At 47.2% G+C, this 15046-nt stretch overlaps 1 protein-coding gene across 1 annotated transcript in view; it reads right to left on the bottom strand.

Moving 5' to 3' along the window:
• Positions 1 to 9980, bottom strand: part of LOC117052776 (actin-binding LIM protein 2-like) — a 59037-nt gene extending 49057 nt beyond the window's left edge. Inside the window, 2 exon segments of the mRNA XM_033159934.1 lie at positions 237 to 380; positions 9781 to 9980. Coding sequence (XP_033015825.1) covers positions 237 to 380; positions 9781 to 9796 — 160 coding nt within the window. The 5' untranslated portion in view covers positions 9797 to 9980.
• Positions 9981 to 15046: the final 5066 nt, after the last annotated feature.

A 15046-nucleotide genomic window follows, 5' to 3' on the forward strand; every position in this document is an offset into this window, starting at 1 on the left:
TGGACAACAACAAAATGATGTGCTGGTATTGCATACTGGTGTCTCCCATCACAGAAAAAGCACTGCATTTTGCCTAACACCTGAAAGTGCCTTTTTAGACAGGCAAAGTTCTTCTAGGATTACAACATACCAGAAGAGAACTGCATGGGCATTTCTCTGCCTGTCTCAATGACTTTTACATCTCTTTAAGTTTCCCTCCCCATACATAGCAGACAATATGAAAAGTAAATCCCTACCTTTGCAAACAAAACATTTAATATGGAAATACTTCTTTTGTACTCTTAGCACCTCTCCTTTGCATGGATTTCCACAATTATTGCAGAGGATTGCAGCACCAGAAGGCTTTTCCAAGTGGCTGTGCACAGCCTGTGGTTGAGAAGCTGCAAGAAAGAAAGGTTATGCCCGTTAGATCCATTTGATGAGTACAATGAATTGTTATTTATTAGACATTTGTGTGCAGCAACGGATAATAATCTCATGTTTATTCTATTTTTAAAATTTTGTTTTAATTAATTTAGTAATATGTGTAGTTATTTTATTTTTTATTAAATCTTTATTGGTTTTAAAACAAATATATATATCTCTTTATCAAATCAAATCAAAATAAAAAAGAAGAAAAAAGGAAAAAAAGACAAAAGACAAAAGAAGTGAAGCATAAAGAAATTTAAACAACTAGAAGATCATCAAAAACATTTTGTCACACAGCCCAATAAAATACAGTCATAAATAAAAGCAACTTCCAATTCTTCGCATTGTATTTGTATTGTCTTTTTTCCCTTAAGTTTGACGCACATTCCTTCAATTATTACATTTAGTCTTTTTACTTTCTTACCTTATACTTATTTTATTTCCCTTTTTCTTTTGCAAGAATCAACTTAATTCCGCTAAGAGGTTGTTATTTGGATAGTGTATTTTTAAATATTCTTTAAAGACATTCCATTCCCTATATAACTTCTGGTTTGTAAGCATTCAATCAAGTACAATACCAGAGAAATTAATGACTACACTGTGAATATTTAGGAAGCAAATAAAAAAAGTTAACTTTTACACTATCAGAAGATCCCAACAACATACCAGTATTGTCTGCATTTACATATGGGATCAACAATCTTCAGAGTACAGATCCATTTGATGAGTACAATGAATTGTTATTTATTAGACATTTGTGTGCAGCAACAGATAATAATCTCATGTTTATTCTATTTTTAAATTTTGTTTTAATTAATTTTTTAATATGTGTAGCTATTATTAATGTAAGTATTATGGAAAGTGGTTCTGGAATTTTTTCTAGCTGTTTGTAATTATATATTTTTTGTTTCCTTTAAGGAAGTTTCTTTTGAAGGTGAGAAGGAAAGACATTGCCCTGACCTTTATTCTTTTCTAAAATAGGATTATCAGAACTGCAGGCCACATTCAGACAATTTCCCAAACTATTTTTCATTATTAAATGATATTAAGGGAATACTTCTGACCTTAATTTAAGTCTGTCCCATATTATTCATTTAGAAGTGATTATGTATGACAGTACTTGGTTGATTTCACCACCTTTATGAACACAAACTGAGCATGGATGGCCCCCCCCCCAAGAGCTTGCTCCCCACTTACCCCCACATTTGCTGGACTCCTGCTATTAACACATATTGTTATTTTCCTTTCAGAGATCTTAATATGTGGCACACAACTCCTTAGACTAGAAATATGCTTTGGCACTTCTGCACACCACCCCCCAAAAAATTCTGATGCAGCCACTGAAACAGAGCAGTGTTGTGCCGCTTATCATGCCTTCCTATTGTGTTGCCCAGCCAAAAGGATGCTTATGGTGTTGACCATGGGTAGGCAAACTAAGGCCCATGGGCCGGATCAGGCCCAACGGCCTTCTGGATCCGGCCTGCAGATGGTCCGGAAATCGCCGCGTGGATCGGCAGCGCACGCATTCTTTCCCTCTCCCTCACACAGCAGTAGTGGCACCTCCTCCCTCCCTCCTCCTGGCTTCTCCCCGCCCTGCCTAGAGGAGGAAGGGGACTGGGCTTTGTTGGTGCCAGCAGCAGCAGCAGCACTCAAGCAGCCGCCATTTTAAGCAGCCCCTCTCCAGAGCCCTTTCGCGCGCCGCTCATCATCCCTCCGCCACCGCCAGCCCCTGCTGCTCGCAAGACACAGGTAAGCAGCCACCGGGGCTCGTGGTGCTCTAGCATCATTCCCCCCCCCCTGAAAATATGGTCCAGCCCCCTGCTGAAAAATTTTGCTGACCCCTGGTGTTGACGGACAGTACTTCGTTTGCAAGTATTCCTAGCTCCTTCCACCAATGCCAGCATGTGCAGTGTGTCAAGAGGAAAGATGTCATGAGTGGGTCTCCCCATCTGCCTAAGAAGACTGGCTCCTTTTGTGTCTGGTTGGCTGACCAGGGACCATTATGGCCAGACTTTGGGGATATGCTGGAGGGTGATCACACACCCCTAGGTGAAACCAGGCAGAGGGCCTTCTCGGTGGTGGCGCCTGCCCTGTGGAATGCCCTCCCAGCAGATGTCAAGGCAATAAGCAACTATTTTACTTTTAAAAGACAACTGAAGGCAGCCCTGTTTAGGGAAGTTTTAAATATTTGATGCTGTATTGTTCTTAATATTCGGTTGAAAGACACCCAGAGTGGCTGGGGAAACCCAGCCAGATGGGCGGGGTATAAATAAATTATTATTATTATTATTATTATTATTATTATTATTATTATTATTAACTTCCCTTCGGGTTTATGCTTGAAGGAGAGCAAATCTAAATGTGGTTGCGCAGTAAATCAATCATTTGATGTAACCATGGGATAAGGATCAACCTGCAATTTTAAAGTGTATTTAAAAATATATTGTAATATTTGTTAAAGAGGAAAGTTTTTGGAAGAAATTGAGGCTTAGGTGTGTATTTAGAATAGGAATTAATCAGAAATTAGATAGCAAAGTTAGATAATGAGAGAGAAAGAATGTAAATCAGAGGATTTTAAATAAGAATGTTTAAAATGATTTGGAAGACTGCTAAAGATGTATTATAATGAAATCAGCAAAGAGGGATTAGAGGAAGTCATGAAACAAAGTGAGAAAGAATAAGAAAGTTATATATATATATATATATGTTTTTAGAAATAAGATGTATTTTTCTTGTTATAGAAAATAAGTTTTATTTGTTTCAATATATGAAAATCAATAAAAAATTTATTGGGAGGAAAAAAAAAAGAATATTGGAAGACCTGTGGAATCACTGCAGTTTGGTCCCGTGAACAATATGCAATGATTGCATGCTTTTTTGAAAACTTTTTTCCACATCAAAACTCAAGGTAACAAAACGCTCCTGAACATTCCAAGCAGTGAGAAAATGAAACAGGCAGAATGAAAAATAAATGGGAGTGGCATCACCCCTGTTTCCAAGAGAAGTGAACACTTTGGCTGAACCTGAAACCAGAATGCCTTATATCCAGGCAGAGGAGCTGTGTTGGAAGACAGGCAGGCTGAGGGAGAAGGGAACCCAGATATGGGGGGGCAAAGTCTGCAGCAGTGAAGTTACAGTAGAGAGAGGAACTTGCAAGAAGAACAGGTGGAAAAGAAAGACCCGAGAAAGACTTAAGTGGCCAAGATTCAGGTAGGTAGCCGTGTTGGTCTGACGCAGTCGAAATATACTTAAATTTTTTAAAAAACTGTCCAGTAGCACCTTAGAGACCAACTAAGTTTGTTCTTGGTATGAGCTTTCGTGTGCATGCACACTTCTTCAGATACATCAAAGTGGCCAAGTGAGGAAAGGCAGGCCCAATTCTTGCAAGGCCTACATGAAGTAAATGTCAGTGGTAGGAAGGGAAGGGATTTGGGGCGGAGGAAAGAAAAGCAGTGCTGGCCAGTGAAGGACAGTGGCTAAGATCAAAGGGGGCAGGACCAGCTAGGAAGAAAACTGAGGCTTAAAAATAAGCAATGGTTGGCAAAGAGGCCCAGGAAAAAGGTAGGGAAAGTGCATGCAGGGCTATTCTTCTCACCCTCGGCCGCCCTGTAGCTGCCACGTTCCCCCATGTCATGCACCTTATGAAAGCGTAAGAGCCTGGACAGAGGCAAACCTATAGGTGCCAAGGTGCAGGAGCAACTTTGGCTGGAAAGGGGTGCATTTCATGTAAAACAGAGTCCCTAGCCTGCCTGCCTCTCCCGCCTCATCCCACCACAACGGGATGCTTTTGGCAGCTCCCCTCACCCCACCACATCCTGGCTCTGATATAAAGCGCATGGAAACTGTATGTTTAAGCACTCGTGTCAGCATCCAGTCCTCTATGCATGCACGCATTTCCCCTTGGTCTTTCTGCCATCTCCCAGAAGGGGAACACTGGAGCTTTCAGGTGTCATGTAAACATGCAGGCGTTCTCTGTTCATCTCCACACACTCAGACAGACAGACAGACAGACAGACAGACATACACCTGTTTTGTCTCTTTCCCCTCAACGCAAACCCTCTCTCCCTCTGCATACAGGCTGGCAGGTTGAGACAGCTTTAGGGCTGTCACCATCCCATACTATTAGGGTAGCACAAGGGTTCCTGTGCGTCTCTGTGACGAATACTGGAGCTTCTGTTGTTTCACAAAGAGAACTGAACAGCCTCCCAACTCACCTTGACACCTCCTACAGTCATTCACAAAATAAGTGGCCCAGCACTGCAAACACGGCATAGAATTAGTTTTCTGCCTTCTACCTCAGTGCATGTCTAAGGGCAATAAGGAATGACAAGTATCTTGTACAGCACAGCCCCCTGCTGTAGAACAAGTTTATTGGTTTATACGGTGCAGAAGTTAAGAAGAAAGTCACCCTAACTTTGCAATGTTCTTCATTTCCTGAATGAATTTGTAAGTGCCTTTAAGCCTTCACTTAAACAAGATTTTTTTTTTTAATTTTAGATTTTTCCTTCTCTCTCTCTTTTTAAACTGAATCACATGCGCACACTCAGGGAAGGTAGTAAAATTTAACTTTGTTGTAACTACCATTGTTAATAATCAGCAGCTCTAGCAATGCAACAAGGGAGTGCAGATTCACACGTTCGTGTTCAGCCATTTAGTGTCCTGACTGGATTTGGATAAAAAGCCATCTCCCAGTCTAAATTATGTCACTTGAAAAAAATGAACACATGTATATGCCACACTTTAAATTAAAAGTTTCCAAGCCAGAGATAAGATAACATAAGATAAGGTAAGATAATATTTCTTTATTGTCATTGTACAGTACAATGAAATTGGATGCCAAATGCTAGTTACAGCATTTAAGATACAGGTGGGTAGCCGTGTTGGTCTGCCATAGTCGAAACAAACAAACTCAGTTGGTCTCTAAGGTGCTACTGGAAAGCATTTAAGATGTATCTGCAGTGTATCTGAAGAAGTGTGCATGCACACGAAAGCTCATACCAAGAACAAACTTAGTTGGTCTCTACTGGAAGGAATTTTTTTATTTTATTTTGTTTTGGCTATGGCAGACCAACACGGCTACCTACCTGTAACTGCAGCATTTAAGATGGTTATATCCATAAGATGGATGGGTAGATATATAGATAGATACCAAAACAAAGAGAAGCAGAGGGACATACCTGGCACCTAGGAGACTTCGGCAGAAGTACTAAGCAAGCCCTCTTAGGGAGGGAATTCCACAAAGTGCTGCACCATAGAGGATCCTCACTCTCATTGCAACATACTGGTATCTCACCTCAGATGCTGAGGGGGGCATTTTTCTGCCTGCTGTAGCAATTGTAATGTGCTCTGCTAGATGCTGTATGGTTTTTAATTGTATTTTTACCTGAATGAAGCTTGCAAGCCACTTCACCACGGACCACAGCAATAAATCACTGAAGTAGAGGATCAACACTTATCGACATCAAGATCTCATTGAGCAACCTGGACCCAATCACTTTAGATCTGAACTCTTACACTCTTATCCATTTTTTTCGGAAATATCTATTAAGTGGTTGAGAAAAATATGTTTTACCCCTTGACGTGCAAATTACTCCCTTTGCCCTTCTGGTTCTCTTTTTGTTGGTTTAGATTAGGCCTGGGCGATGTATTGATACACCACCCAGGACAGCTATGAGGGGCAGACCAAGATGGCGGCTTCACCCAGCGGCTTCCCTCTGCTACCAGCTTCACTTTCAATATTGGGCTGCTGAAAGCAGAGGGACAGCAGCAGTGGTTTCACCTGTGATATACTGCTGTGTGAAGCCACCATCGTGCTCCGCAGAGGGAGGAGCAAGCTGCATCACTAGGCCGAAACAGCTCCTTTGGCTTCTTTAAACAGCTCCCACCCTCCGGCTGAGCAAACCCCAATGCCTGGTGCGGCATGAAAGCTAAGCAGGATCACATCTAACGCCCAAATTTTGGCTCTATCATTTCCAGTATTTATTATTTATAAATGTATGGAAGTGAAAGCTGGACCATAAAGAAGACTGATCGCCGAAGAATTGATGCTTTTGAATTATGATGCTGCAGGAGACTCTTGAGAGTCCCATGGACTGCAAAAGGATCAAACATATCCATCCTTAAAGAAATCAGCCCTGAGTGCTCACTGGAAGGGCAGATCCTGAAGTTGAGGCTCCAGTACTTTGGCCACCTCATGAGAAGAGAAGACTCCCTGGAAAAGACCCTGATGTTGGGAAAGATGGAGGGCACAAGGAGAAGGGGATGACAGAGGATGAGATGGTTGGACAGTGTTCTTGAAGTGACTGGCATGAGTTTGGCCAAACTGCGGGAGGCAGTGGAGGATAGGGGTGTCTGGCGTGCTCTGGTCCATGGGGTCACGAAGAGTCGGACACGACTGAACGACTGAACAACAACAAATGGATTTCAAATTCAAGTATTGTATAACACAAACAGCAAACTCTTGAGAGCCCAATGGTAAATGATAGGAGACGAGCATATAAATGACCTAGAAAATAGTTCCACATCTTATTCAAGGTTTCCAATTTCAAAAATACAGGCTGTTCTCTATTTAAGAGAATTCATTCATCCACAAACACTGAGTTAAGCTCTTGGCCAATAGGAAACTCCCAGGTAAACATAACTTCTGTTCCTGCTAATGCAGATGTCAAATGCGACTGGTTGCACTGGGAGACACAAATATACACTTCACCCCTTGATGTATAAATTTCTACTTTCTCTTATTTTACCGCCCTTATTTTAGTGCTATATTATAAACCAGCTGGATCTTAAGTGTGTTTCCTTAGAAGCGAACAAGCAGTGAAATGTGGCATTTGTTAAATAAACTATGAAGGTACTGAACTGTGTTGGTGCTATCACTGTTATCAGCACCTAATTTTAAGTAGTCAGCACTGCTCTTGGCACACGAAGGTCCTTTAGTGATGCTGAATCTTCTGCAATCAGCAAGAAAGAAGTGAATGTTCCACACGTGACGTGGCATGCGACATAAACACTACTTTCCCCACTTTGCTCCTCAATGCCCATTCCCACTGCAAATGAAGAGTGAAAGGCGCACTAGCAGGCCAACACAACACTCACTTACTATTTTTGTTTTAACAAAATAAAAAATAAAAAAATCCTTCCAGTAGCACCTTAGAGACCAACTAAGTTTGTTCTTGGTATGAGCTTTCGTGTGCATGCACACTTCTTCAGATTTTCGTTTTATTTGTTTTTTATTAGCATACATGCACTTTTAACATAAAAACCAAGCAGAAAATTAAATAAACTTAAGAAACAGCAAGGAGGAGCCATGCTACAGGAGCAAGATACAAGCAGATTAGTCATGGAAGCTAGGGGGATAAGAGTTGAATTTAGCTCTCTATCAGATTTTTGTCCCACCTTTCCTCGGGATCTCGGAGCAGCCCTCTCACAAGTTGTTTAGACTGAGAACCAGAAACTGGCCAGAAGTTACCCAGTAAACTCGGTGACAAGGATCTGAGCCTACATCTCCCAGTGGTCCAAGTCTAACACTCTACCCGCTAGACTATACTGCTTCTTCTCCCAAATACCTGATCTGTATAATTTAAAGCTTTTTGAAATGGCACCATGGGTGCAGATCAGGAAACTGCAGCAATACAACCAGGAAAGACAGGCAAAACAATTCAGAAAGGTGGGATTTTGCCGCCTGCTTCACTTCTCTGCCAGGTGAAGCAACGGCAAGTTCACACAAGCAGAGGCGTAGCGTGGGGGAGGCAAGGGGGACCCATGGCCCTAAGCACACATTTTTGAGGGGGCGCAATCAGGCGCCCCCACAACAACCACACAGCCGTGGCAGCTGAGACGTGGCGGCAGGTGGGTTGGTCTACTGGGCAGGTGAGTGGAGGCAGCGGGCAAGGAGCCTGTTGGGAGAGGGCTCTGTTCACCGTTTGCACACCCCACTGACGTGTGCCCCCACCCTGGCCGCGCACAAAACTTGCCCCGGCCCGAGTGCTGTCAACCCACACTATGCCATTGTACACAAGGCTGACCTTTAAAGCCCTAAACGGCCTTGGCCCTGTACTGTATACCTGAAGGAGAATCTCCAACCTCATTGTTCAGCCCTGTTACTGAGCTCCATCTCTAAGGGCCTTCTGGCAGTTCCCTCACTGCAAGAAATGGGATCAAAAGGAACCAGGCAGAGGGCCTTCTTGGAAGTGGTGCCCACACTGTGGAACACCCTCCCATCAAGGAGATAAACAATTATATTACTTTCCATGGACATCTGAAGGCAGCCCTGTATGAGGAAGTTTTTTTAATGTTTGATGTTTTACGGTGGTTTTATGATTTGTTGGAAGTCAGAGTCTCTGGGGCAACCCAGTCAGATGGGTGACATGTAAATAATTTATTATTATTTTAAAAAATTGGACTCAAAGTCTGGGGTGGGGGAATCACCCAAAAACGGGAGGACACAAAATGCCATGTTTTATCAGCAATGTCATTTGTAAGAATTTGAGTGCGCACATGACCTCAATTCCAGAGATACGGACCAGGGTGGAAGCAGTTAAGAGTGCATTGCTCCTTTTTGTGGCGGCCCCAGGTTGCAGCCCTTAATCATCTTCGCCAGCCCTGCATTCCGCCGCTCGCGCTAGCTAGCAGATAGTCATTTCCATTAAAATCTATAATCCGCTTTTCCTCAAAGAGGCACCCCAAAGCAGCAATCAAAATGCAGCAAAAAAATGTTGAAAAGCTACGAAGAAACAGCCGCATGAGAGCAGAGCGGCAGAGCAGACCAGGAGGCAGCCGCCCGCCCGCCCGCCCGCCCCTGTCATCCTCCACCGTGTTCCCAACGCGACACGCGCGGCTCGTTCTGCAGCAAAGCGACCGCGGCGGCCCCTCCCTGAAGCGGAGGAGCCTCGGAGGGGCTGGTCGGGAGGGGCGAGGCGGAAAGCCGTGCCAAGGCGCCCAGCCCCGAAATGCGCCAAGCGGGCGCGCCGAGCCTGACCCACATAGCCGCGGCTGCAGCCCCTGCCCGCCGCCTCGCCCCACCGCAGCCTCGCCCGTACCCGGGCGCCGGCGGAAGATGCTCCGCCGCCTCGTTCCCGAAGCGCCCTGGCGCACCCTGGAGCCGAGCTAGGGCGGCCGCAGGTTCCCCCGGGGGGAGGCGGGAGAGAAGAGCGGCTCCCGCCGCCGCCGCGGCACCTCCATCCCGCCCGCCCGCCCGCCTGCCGAGGAGCCACCGCCGCATTATAACGTGACTCCAGCGCCGCGGCGATGGCGGGCGAGCGCCAGGGCGCTTTCCTCCCGTGACCAAAGCAACCTGCCCGGCACTCGGGGCTGGCGGGGGCCGCGACCCCCTCTCCGACGGCCCCCGCTCCGCTGTCCCCGGCGCTTGCCTACCTGTGCCGGTGCTCATGGTGCGCCTGTTTCCCGCTCCAAGTCGCCGCCGCTGGGTTGCTGCCGCCCGCAGCCGCCGGCCTGGGCTCGCTGTCGGGCTGGCGACGCTGGCATCCCCCGGGCAGGCACCTGTTGCGCGGCTCGGGAGGCTCCGGCCAAGGCTCTCCTGCGGCGACGAGGCGCCGGCCTCCTGCGTCCTTCGCCGCCGCCGCCTCCTCGGCAGGCCAGGCGCGGCGCTCCGGCGCTGAAGGCGGGGCGTGCGGGGCGGGGTGGAGGCTGCCGGGACGGGCGCGCAGCTCTGGGCCGCCCCCGCTTTGCCGCGGATGCCGCCGCCCTCCGGAGCTAGCGAAGGGCCCGGGGTTGCTGCTGCGACATGTCGCCGGGGAAAGCTGCAGTCGTCGATCCGGCGCCGGCGCCCACTTCTGGCCGCGTTGAGAAGACCTTTCGACGCCGCAAAATGTTACAGCCAAATAATAATTCCTGAGGCTTCATTTGTGCTGCGCTCGCCACACATTCATTACTCACGTGTAGGAGCACTGCTGCACAGTTTCCTTGCGCCAGGCGCTCTTTCCTGGAGGTGTGGACGTTTGCTTTGGGGTGGGATGCCCAGTTCCTTATTCGTTCGTACATAGAATCAGAGCATTGCAGAGTTGAAGGGGACCCCAAGGCTCATCTAGCCAACCCCACTACAATGCAGGAATCTCAACTCAAGCATCCATGATAGATGGCCATCCAACCTCAGCTTAAAAAACGCCCAGGAAGAAGAGCCAATGATTGAAATGTGAAATATCTTTGTCGAAAAGGAAGCACTAGGCCAGATATAATGCCATGGTGGGGGGAAGTCTGTCCAATGGTTTTATCTGGGATGGCACAAAGCTTAGTTGACCTGGGCTAACTGATAAACATGTTTGTCTGTAGATCAGAGCTTTCTAAACTTTTCATGTTGGTGACACACTTTTTAGACATGCATCATTTCGTGACACATTAATTCGGTTTTACTGGGAAACCACTTTGCAGACCCCGTGACAAACCTACACACTGCAGCCAACACACTTAATGTGTTGTGACACACAGTTTGGGAAGCTCTGATGTAGAGAATGCTTGTGCATCTAAAAGGGAAGAGCCTCATTACTAACTCAGGGCTAGTCAATTCATTTTGGTTACCTTAGGCAGAAAATCTCACATGTGCCTCTTGCTCCCTGGCAGAAGAAATATAACAGCAATGCATTAAATAACTACTGGTAACAATTTGCTGCTCTTTTTGTGGCAACTAAAATCTGCAGAACAAGGCAGACTGCAAGCAAAAAAGTTGACAAAACCAAGTCTCTGGCTGGATCTAGACACATTAAAGAAGCGTTTCAGTTAAATGTGTTGCAAACTTCATATGAGAAATCAGGTTAGCAAAAAGGGAACTCCACAGCGCCATCTGGTGTCACAGTGTTAGAATGCATAAACAACACATATAAAGCGCTTTTTCTTTGCCAATGTAGCTGAGTCCTCTGTCCCTCATATTCCTCACATAGTAATTGCATAGCCCCATCCTGGCTTCTTTTGGTTAGACTTAAACAAAGTACGTAGAGGCAGAGTGGAGCAGAACACTGGGGACATTATCTATTTAACATCTTGATGACTTAATACATGTGGTGGTGGACAATGGCTTGTCCACAGTTGAGCACTGTTTAGCTGTTAATCCACCTTTCCCTCAAATATGATCAGCATTGTCCACTACCTCGCATATTTGAATATTTGAACCTTTATAGGCCCACGACCACAAGTGGAAGGAAGGACATACAAAACCTTAGAACTGCATATTACCCTCTAACACCTCCAGAGTCTAAAATTATCAAACTTTGCTTCTGTACATCCTGTGCATATGGAACAGGATCCATGTTACTGGTATATATGCTGTTATATTCCAGGGCCAGATAAAACACACTAGCAGCCCCATTTTGCACATGTTGAAGTTTCCAGACTGTTTCAAAAAGCGTTCCCATGTAGAGAGCGTTGTAGGAATCTAGTCCAGAGGGGGGGGAGGCCCAACTTCTATAGGAAAAGCTGCATAAGAACATAAGGAGAGCCTGCTGGATCAGGCCTATGGCTCCAGCACCCTGTTCTCACAGTTGCCTGTGGCAAACCAGCAAGCAGGATTCGAGCACAACCCCCTCCTGTGGTTTCCAGCAACAGCCTCTAAAAGGCACTCTTGTGTTTCTGCCAATTCCACCAGCACATCCAGGGAAAGGAACAGATGAAGACCCTCCAGTGCCATACCTGAAGATGCACACCTGGCACTTCAGGAAAAGTGTAACCATCCCCAGAGCACAGCGATATCCTCACCCAGATTGTCAGAACCGCTAACAGATAGCACCTCTGCCTTATCAGAAGTACCGGTAAGTTTTAGTATGTTCACCCACCCAATCCATTTCTAAAAAGATTTCGAGCTCTTATGTGTACATTCCTAAATTTGTACAATGACTATGCTGAAAGGCTATTTTAAGCAAGTTTCTGGGTGCTTTATTAAGAACTTTGTGTCTGAATCATCTCACTCAGGAGGAACAAAACCTTTTCAGCTGTTCCCTACGTTAAGTTGCTGGGTTGGGGAGATAGGAAAGGACTTGTCAACTTGGTTCTGAGCTGATCGCAAATTCCTGGGCTGAGCAACTACTCAGCAGGACCCTGTCCCTTAATTCTTAGTATGCATCCATCTACCTGTTATGACGACTACTTTGCACCTGGCAGGGGCGGAGCAAGGGGGTCGGGGGAGCAGACTGCCCCAGGTACTGCTCTGGGGGGGTGACACCCGGGGCGGCTCCCTGCCCCTGTGATCGGCGCCACCAGCGCGCACGGGCCACTGCAAGTTTTAAGGCTGCAGCGCACGTCTGTGCTGCTGTTCGCGCGCTGCAGCCTTAAAACTTGCCGTGCCGCCGCACGGAAGGGGTGCCGGCAGCTTGCGCCCGCCATCTTGGGTGGACATGCACAGTCCACCCAAGATGGTGGGCGCGAGCGGCCGGCACCCCTTCTAACTGTGCAGCAGCACGGCAAAATTTAAGGCTGCAGCGCACAAATAGCAGCACAGCAGCCTTAAAACTTGCCGTGCCACTGCACGAAAGGGGTGCTGCGTCGTGACGTCAGGGTGTGCGCGTGCTCGGGAGCGGCGCACCGCCCCCCCCGCGTTTGCCACCCTAGGCGGCAAAGCGGCTCCCTACACCCCTGGCACCTAGTTCTAGCTGATGGACTTGAAAGCCAAATCAGATTCCTCTAGCCTGATGTTTTCTCCCCCTGCTCTGCACATTGCAGTAGTGTGTAGTTGTCAGAGTCTTGGACTAGGACGGGGGTCTGCAACCTGCGGCTCCGGAGCCGCATGCGGCTCTTTTGCACTTTTGCTGCGGCTCCGGGCAGGGCCGGTGCATTTAGCGCCGAAATGTAGGGGGCGCTGCGCCGCGCTGCTGGCCCGCCTGCGCCCACCCACTTCTCTACCTTGCCGGCGGCTGTGCTGTTCATGCGTGCCTTGTTTCGTGCCAGCGCAGGCGCAGCAGCAGACCGCAACAGCTTCCCTCCTTGGCGCCTGTCCCAGCGCTTGTTTTTGGCTGCTGCTGGTGGAGCTGCTGGCTGCTGTGATTCGACGAGGCGCGACGACTCGACGAGGTAAGGAGGCAGCTGCGGGCTGGGCCAGGGGCGGCGGGCGAGGGGGAAGCCCTCTTTTAAAAAAGTGGAAGGGCCTGGCTCCAGGACACGTGGCAGTCTGGGAAGGAAAAGGAAGCCCGGCTGTTCAGCTAAGGGCGGCCCAAGGGGATGAGATGGGCGCGGGAAAAAGCTCAGGGGATGACCGGTCCCGGGCTCTGTTTCGGGGGCACGCAGGAGACTTCCCTTAAGCAGCGTGGTGAAAGGGGCCCGAGCATGGGCGTACCGACGGGGGGGGGCAGGAGGGGGCAGCGACCCCCCCAGAAGCGGGAGTCCCATGGACTGAAAGAAGGGTTTTATCCATTCTGAAGGAATGTTTTCCCGTGCCTGTAGGGGGGACGTGATCAGCCCCCTGCTTCAGCCCCTCTCAGCTGCCTTGCCCAGCCCCTCTGCTGGCCAATAGTGATTGGGGCAGTGTGCATGCCGTGTGCTTTTGCATAAGTTTGCTAAACTTTTAGGGTTGCATTTGTGCTGTTCATGGGGCGGAAGTATTCTGGGAGGTTGGATTTCCCCTTCTAGATTTGCCCCTGCAGCGTCAGGCATTTGGACGGTTCCTTTAATACAGTGCTTGTTGTTTGGCTGGGGGGGGGGAGCGTTTCGTGATATTTTGCCATTTTGCCTTCATTACCTGCTTTTCATTACCTGTCTAAATTGTGCTATGAGCTTCTGGGTGTTTATATTATTGTGGGCCGCAATGGTTTTGTGGCTCCCAGTTTTTTTCTCTCTTCGGAAACGGGTCCAAGTGGCTCTTTTTGTCTTAAAGGTTGCAGACCCCTGGACTAGGACATGGGAGACCAGGGTTCTAATCCCCGTACTCGGCCATGAAGCTCACTGGGTGTCCATGGGCCAGACATCGCCTCTAAGCCTAAACCTACCTCATAGGGCTGTTGTGGGGATGAAATGGGGAGGGCCAGAACCGTCTACACTACCTGGAGCTCCCTGAAGGGAAAAAGTGGGATTTTAATCAATTAATTAAATGCATGGGAAATGACCATGTGGATTATCCTATAGAGTTCTCTTGGATAGACATACTGTACCTATATCTCATTTGAATGCTTGTTGCTTTGCGATGGGATCAGAAACTAAAATGTGACTGTTGCACTTTCCACCAGGCTGGTGATAGAGTAAACGAGTGAATGTGTAGATTTGACATGTAGATCTGCATCACAAGCTGCATTATTTGGTTTCTATTTCCTTGCTGGAATTATGATTACGGAGCAAATATTGGGCTGGCAACGAGCAGCCTTGAGATATTCCTTTGACCTTTGTAGACATTGCTTTATTATGGCCACGTTTGTCAACCAGTTTATAATAATCCCATTACTTTAAAATCCTTAGTGATCAGAAATTTGTTCCGAACCGTGTACAGGAGTGGCTATACTTTGATTTATGGTCCTGAAGAATGCCATATGGCAGAAATAGCCAGCTGTCTTTGAAGACAATGAAAAAACATTCCTCCTCCCAGATCTGGAAAATAACTGTCATGAGCTATTCATAACGATCCTCTGAGGGACTATTAACACGATAACTTTTATTTGTTCTGGAAAACACCAGAGACATCCAGTGACAGCTTTAAGGCATTCAGTGATAA

The sequence above is a fragment of the Lacerta agilis genome, chromosome 9 (assembly GCF_009819535.1).
Source record: "Lacerta agilis isolate rLacAgi1 chromosome 9, rLacAgi1.pri, whole genome shotgun sequence".
Taxonomy (NCBI): domain Eukaryota; kingdom Metazoa; phylum Chordata; class Lepidosauria; order Squamata; family Lacertidae; genus Lacerta; species Lacerta agilis.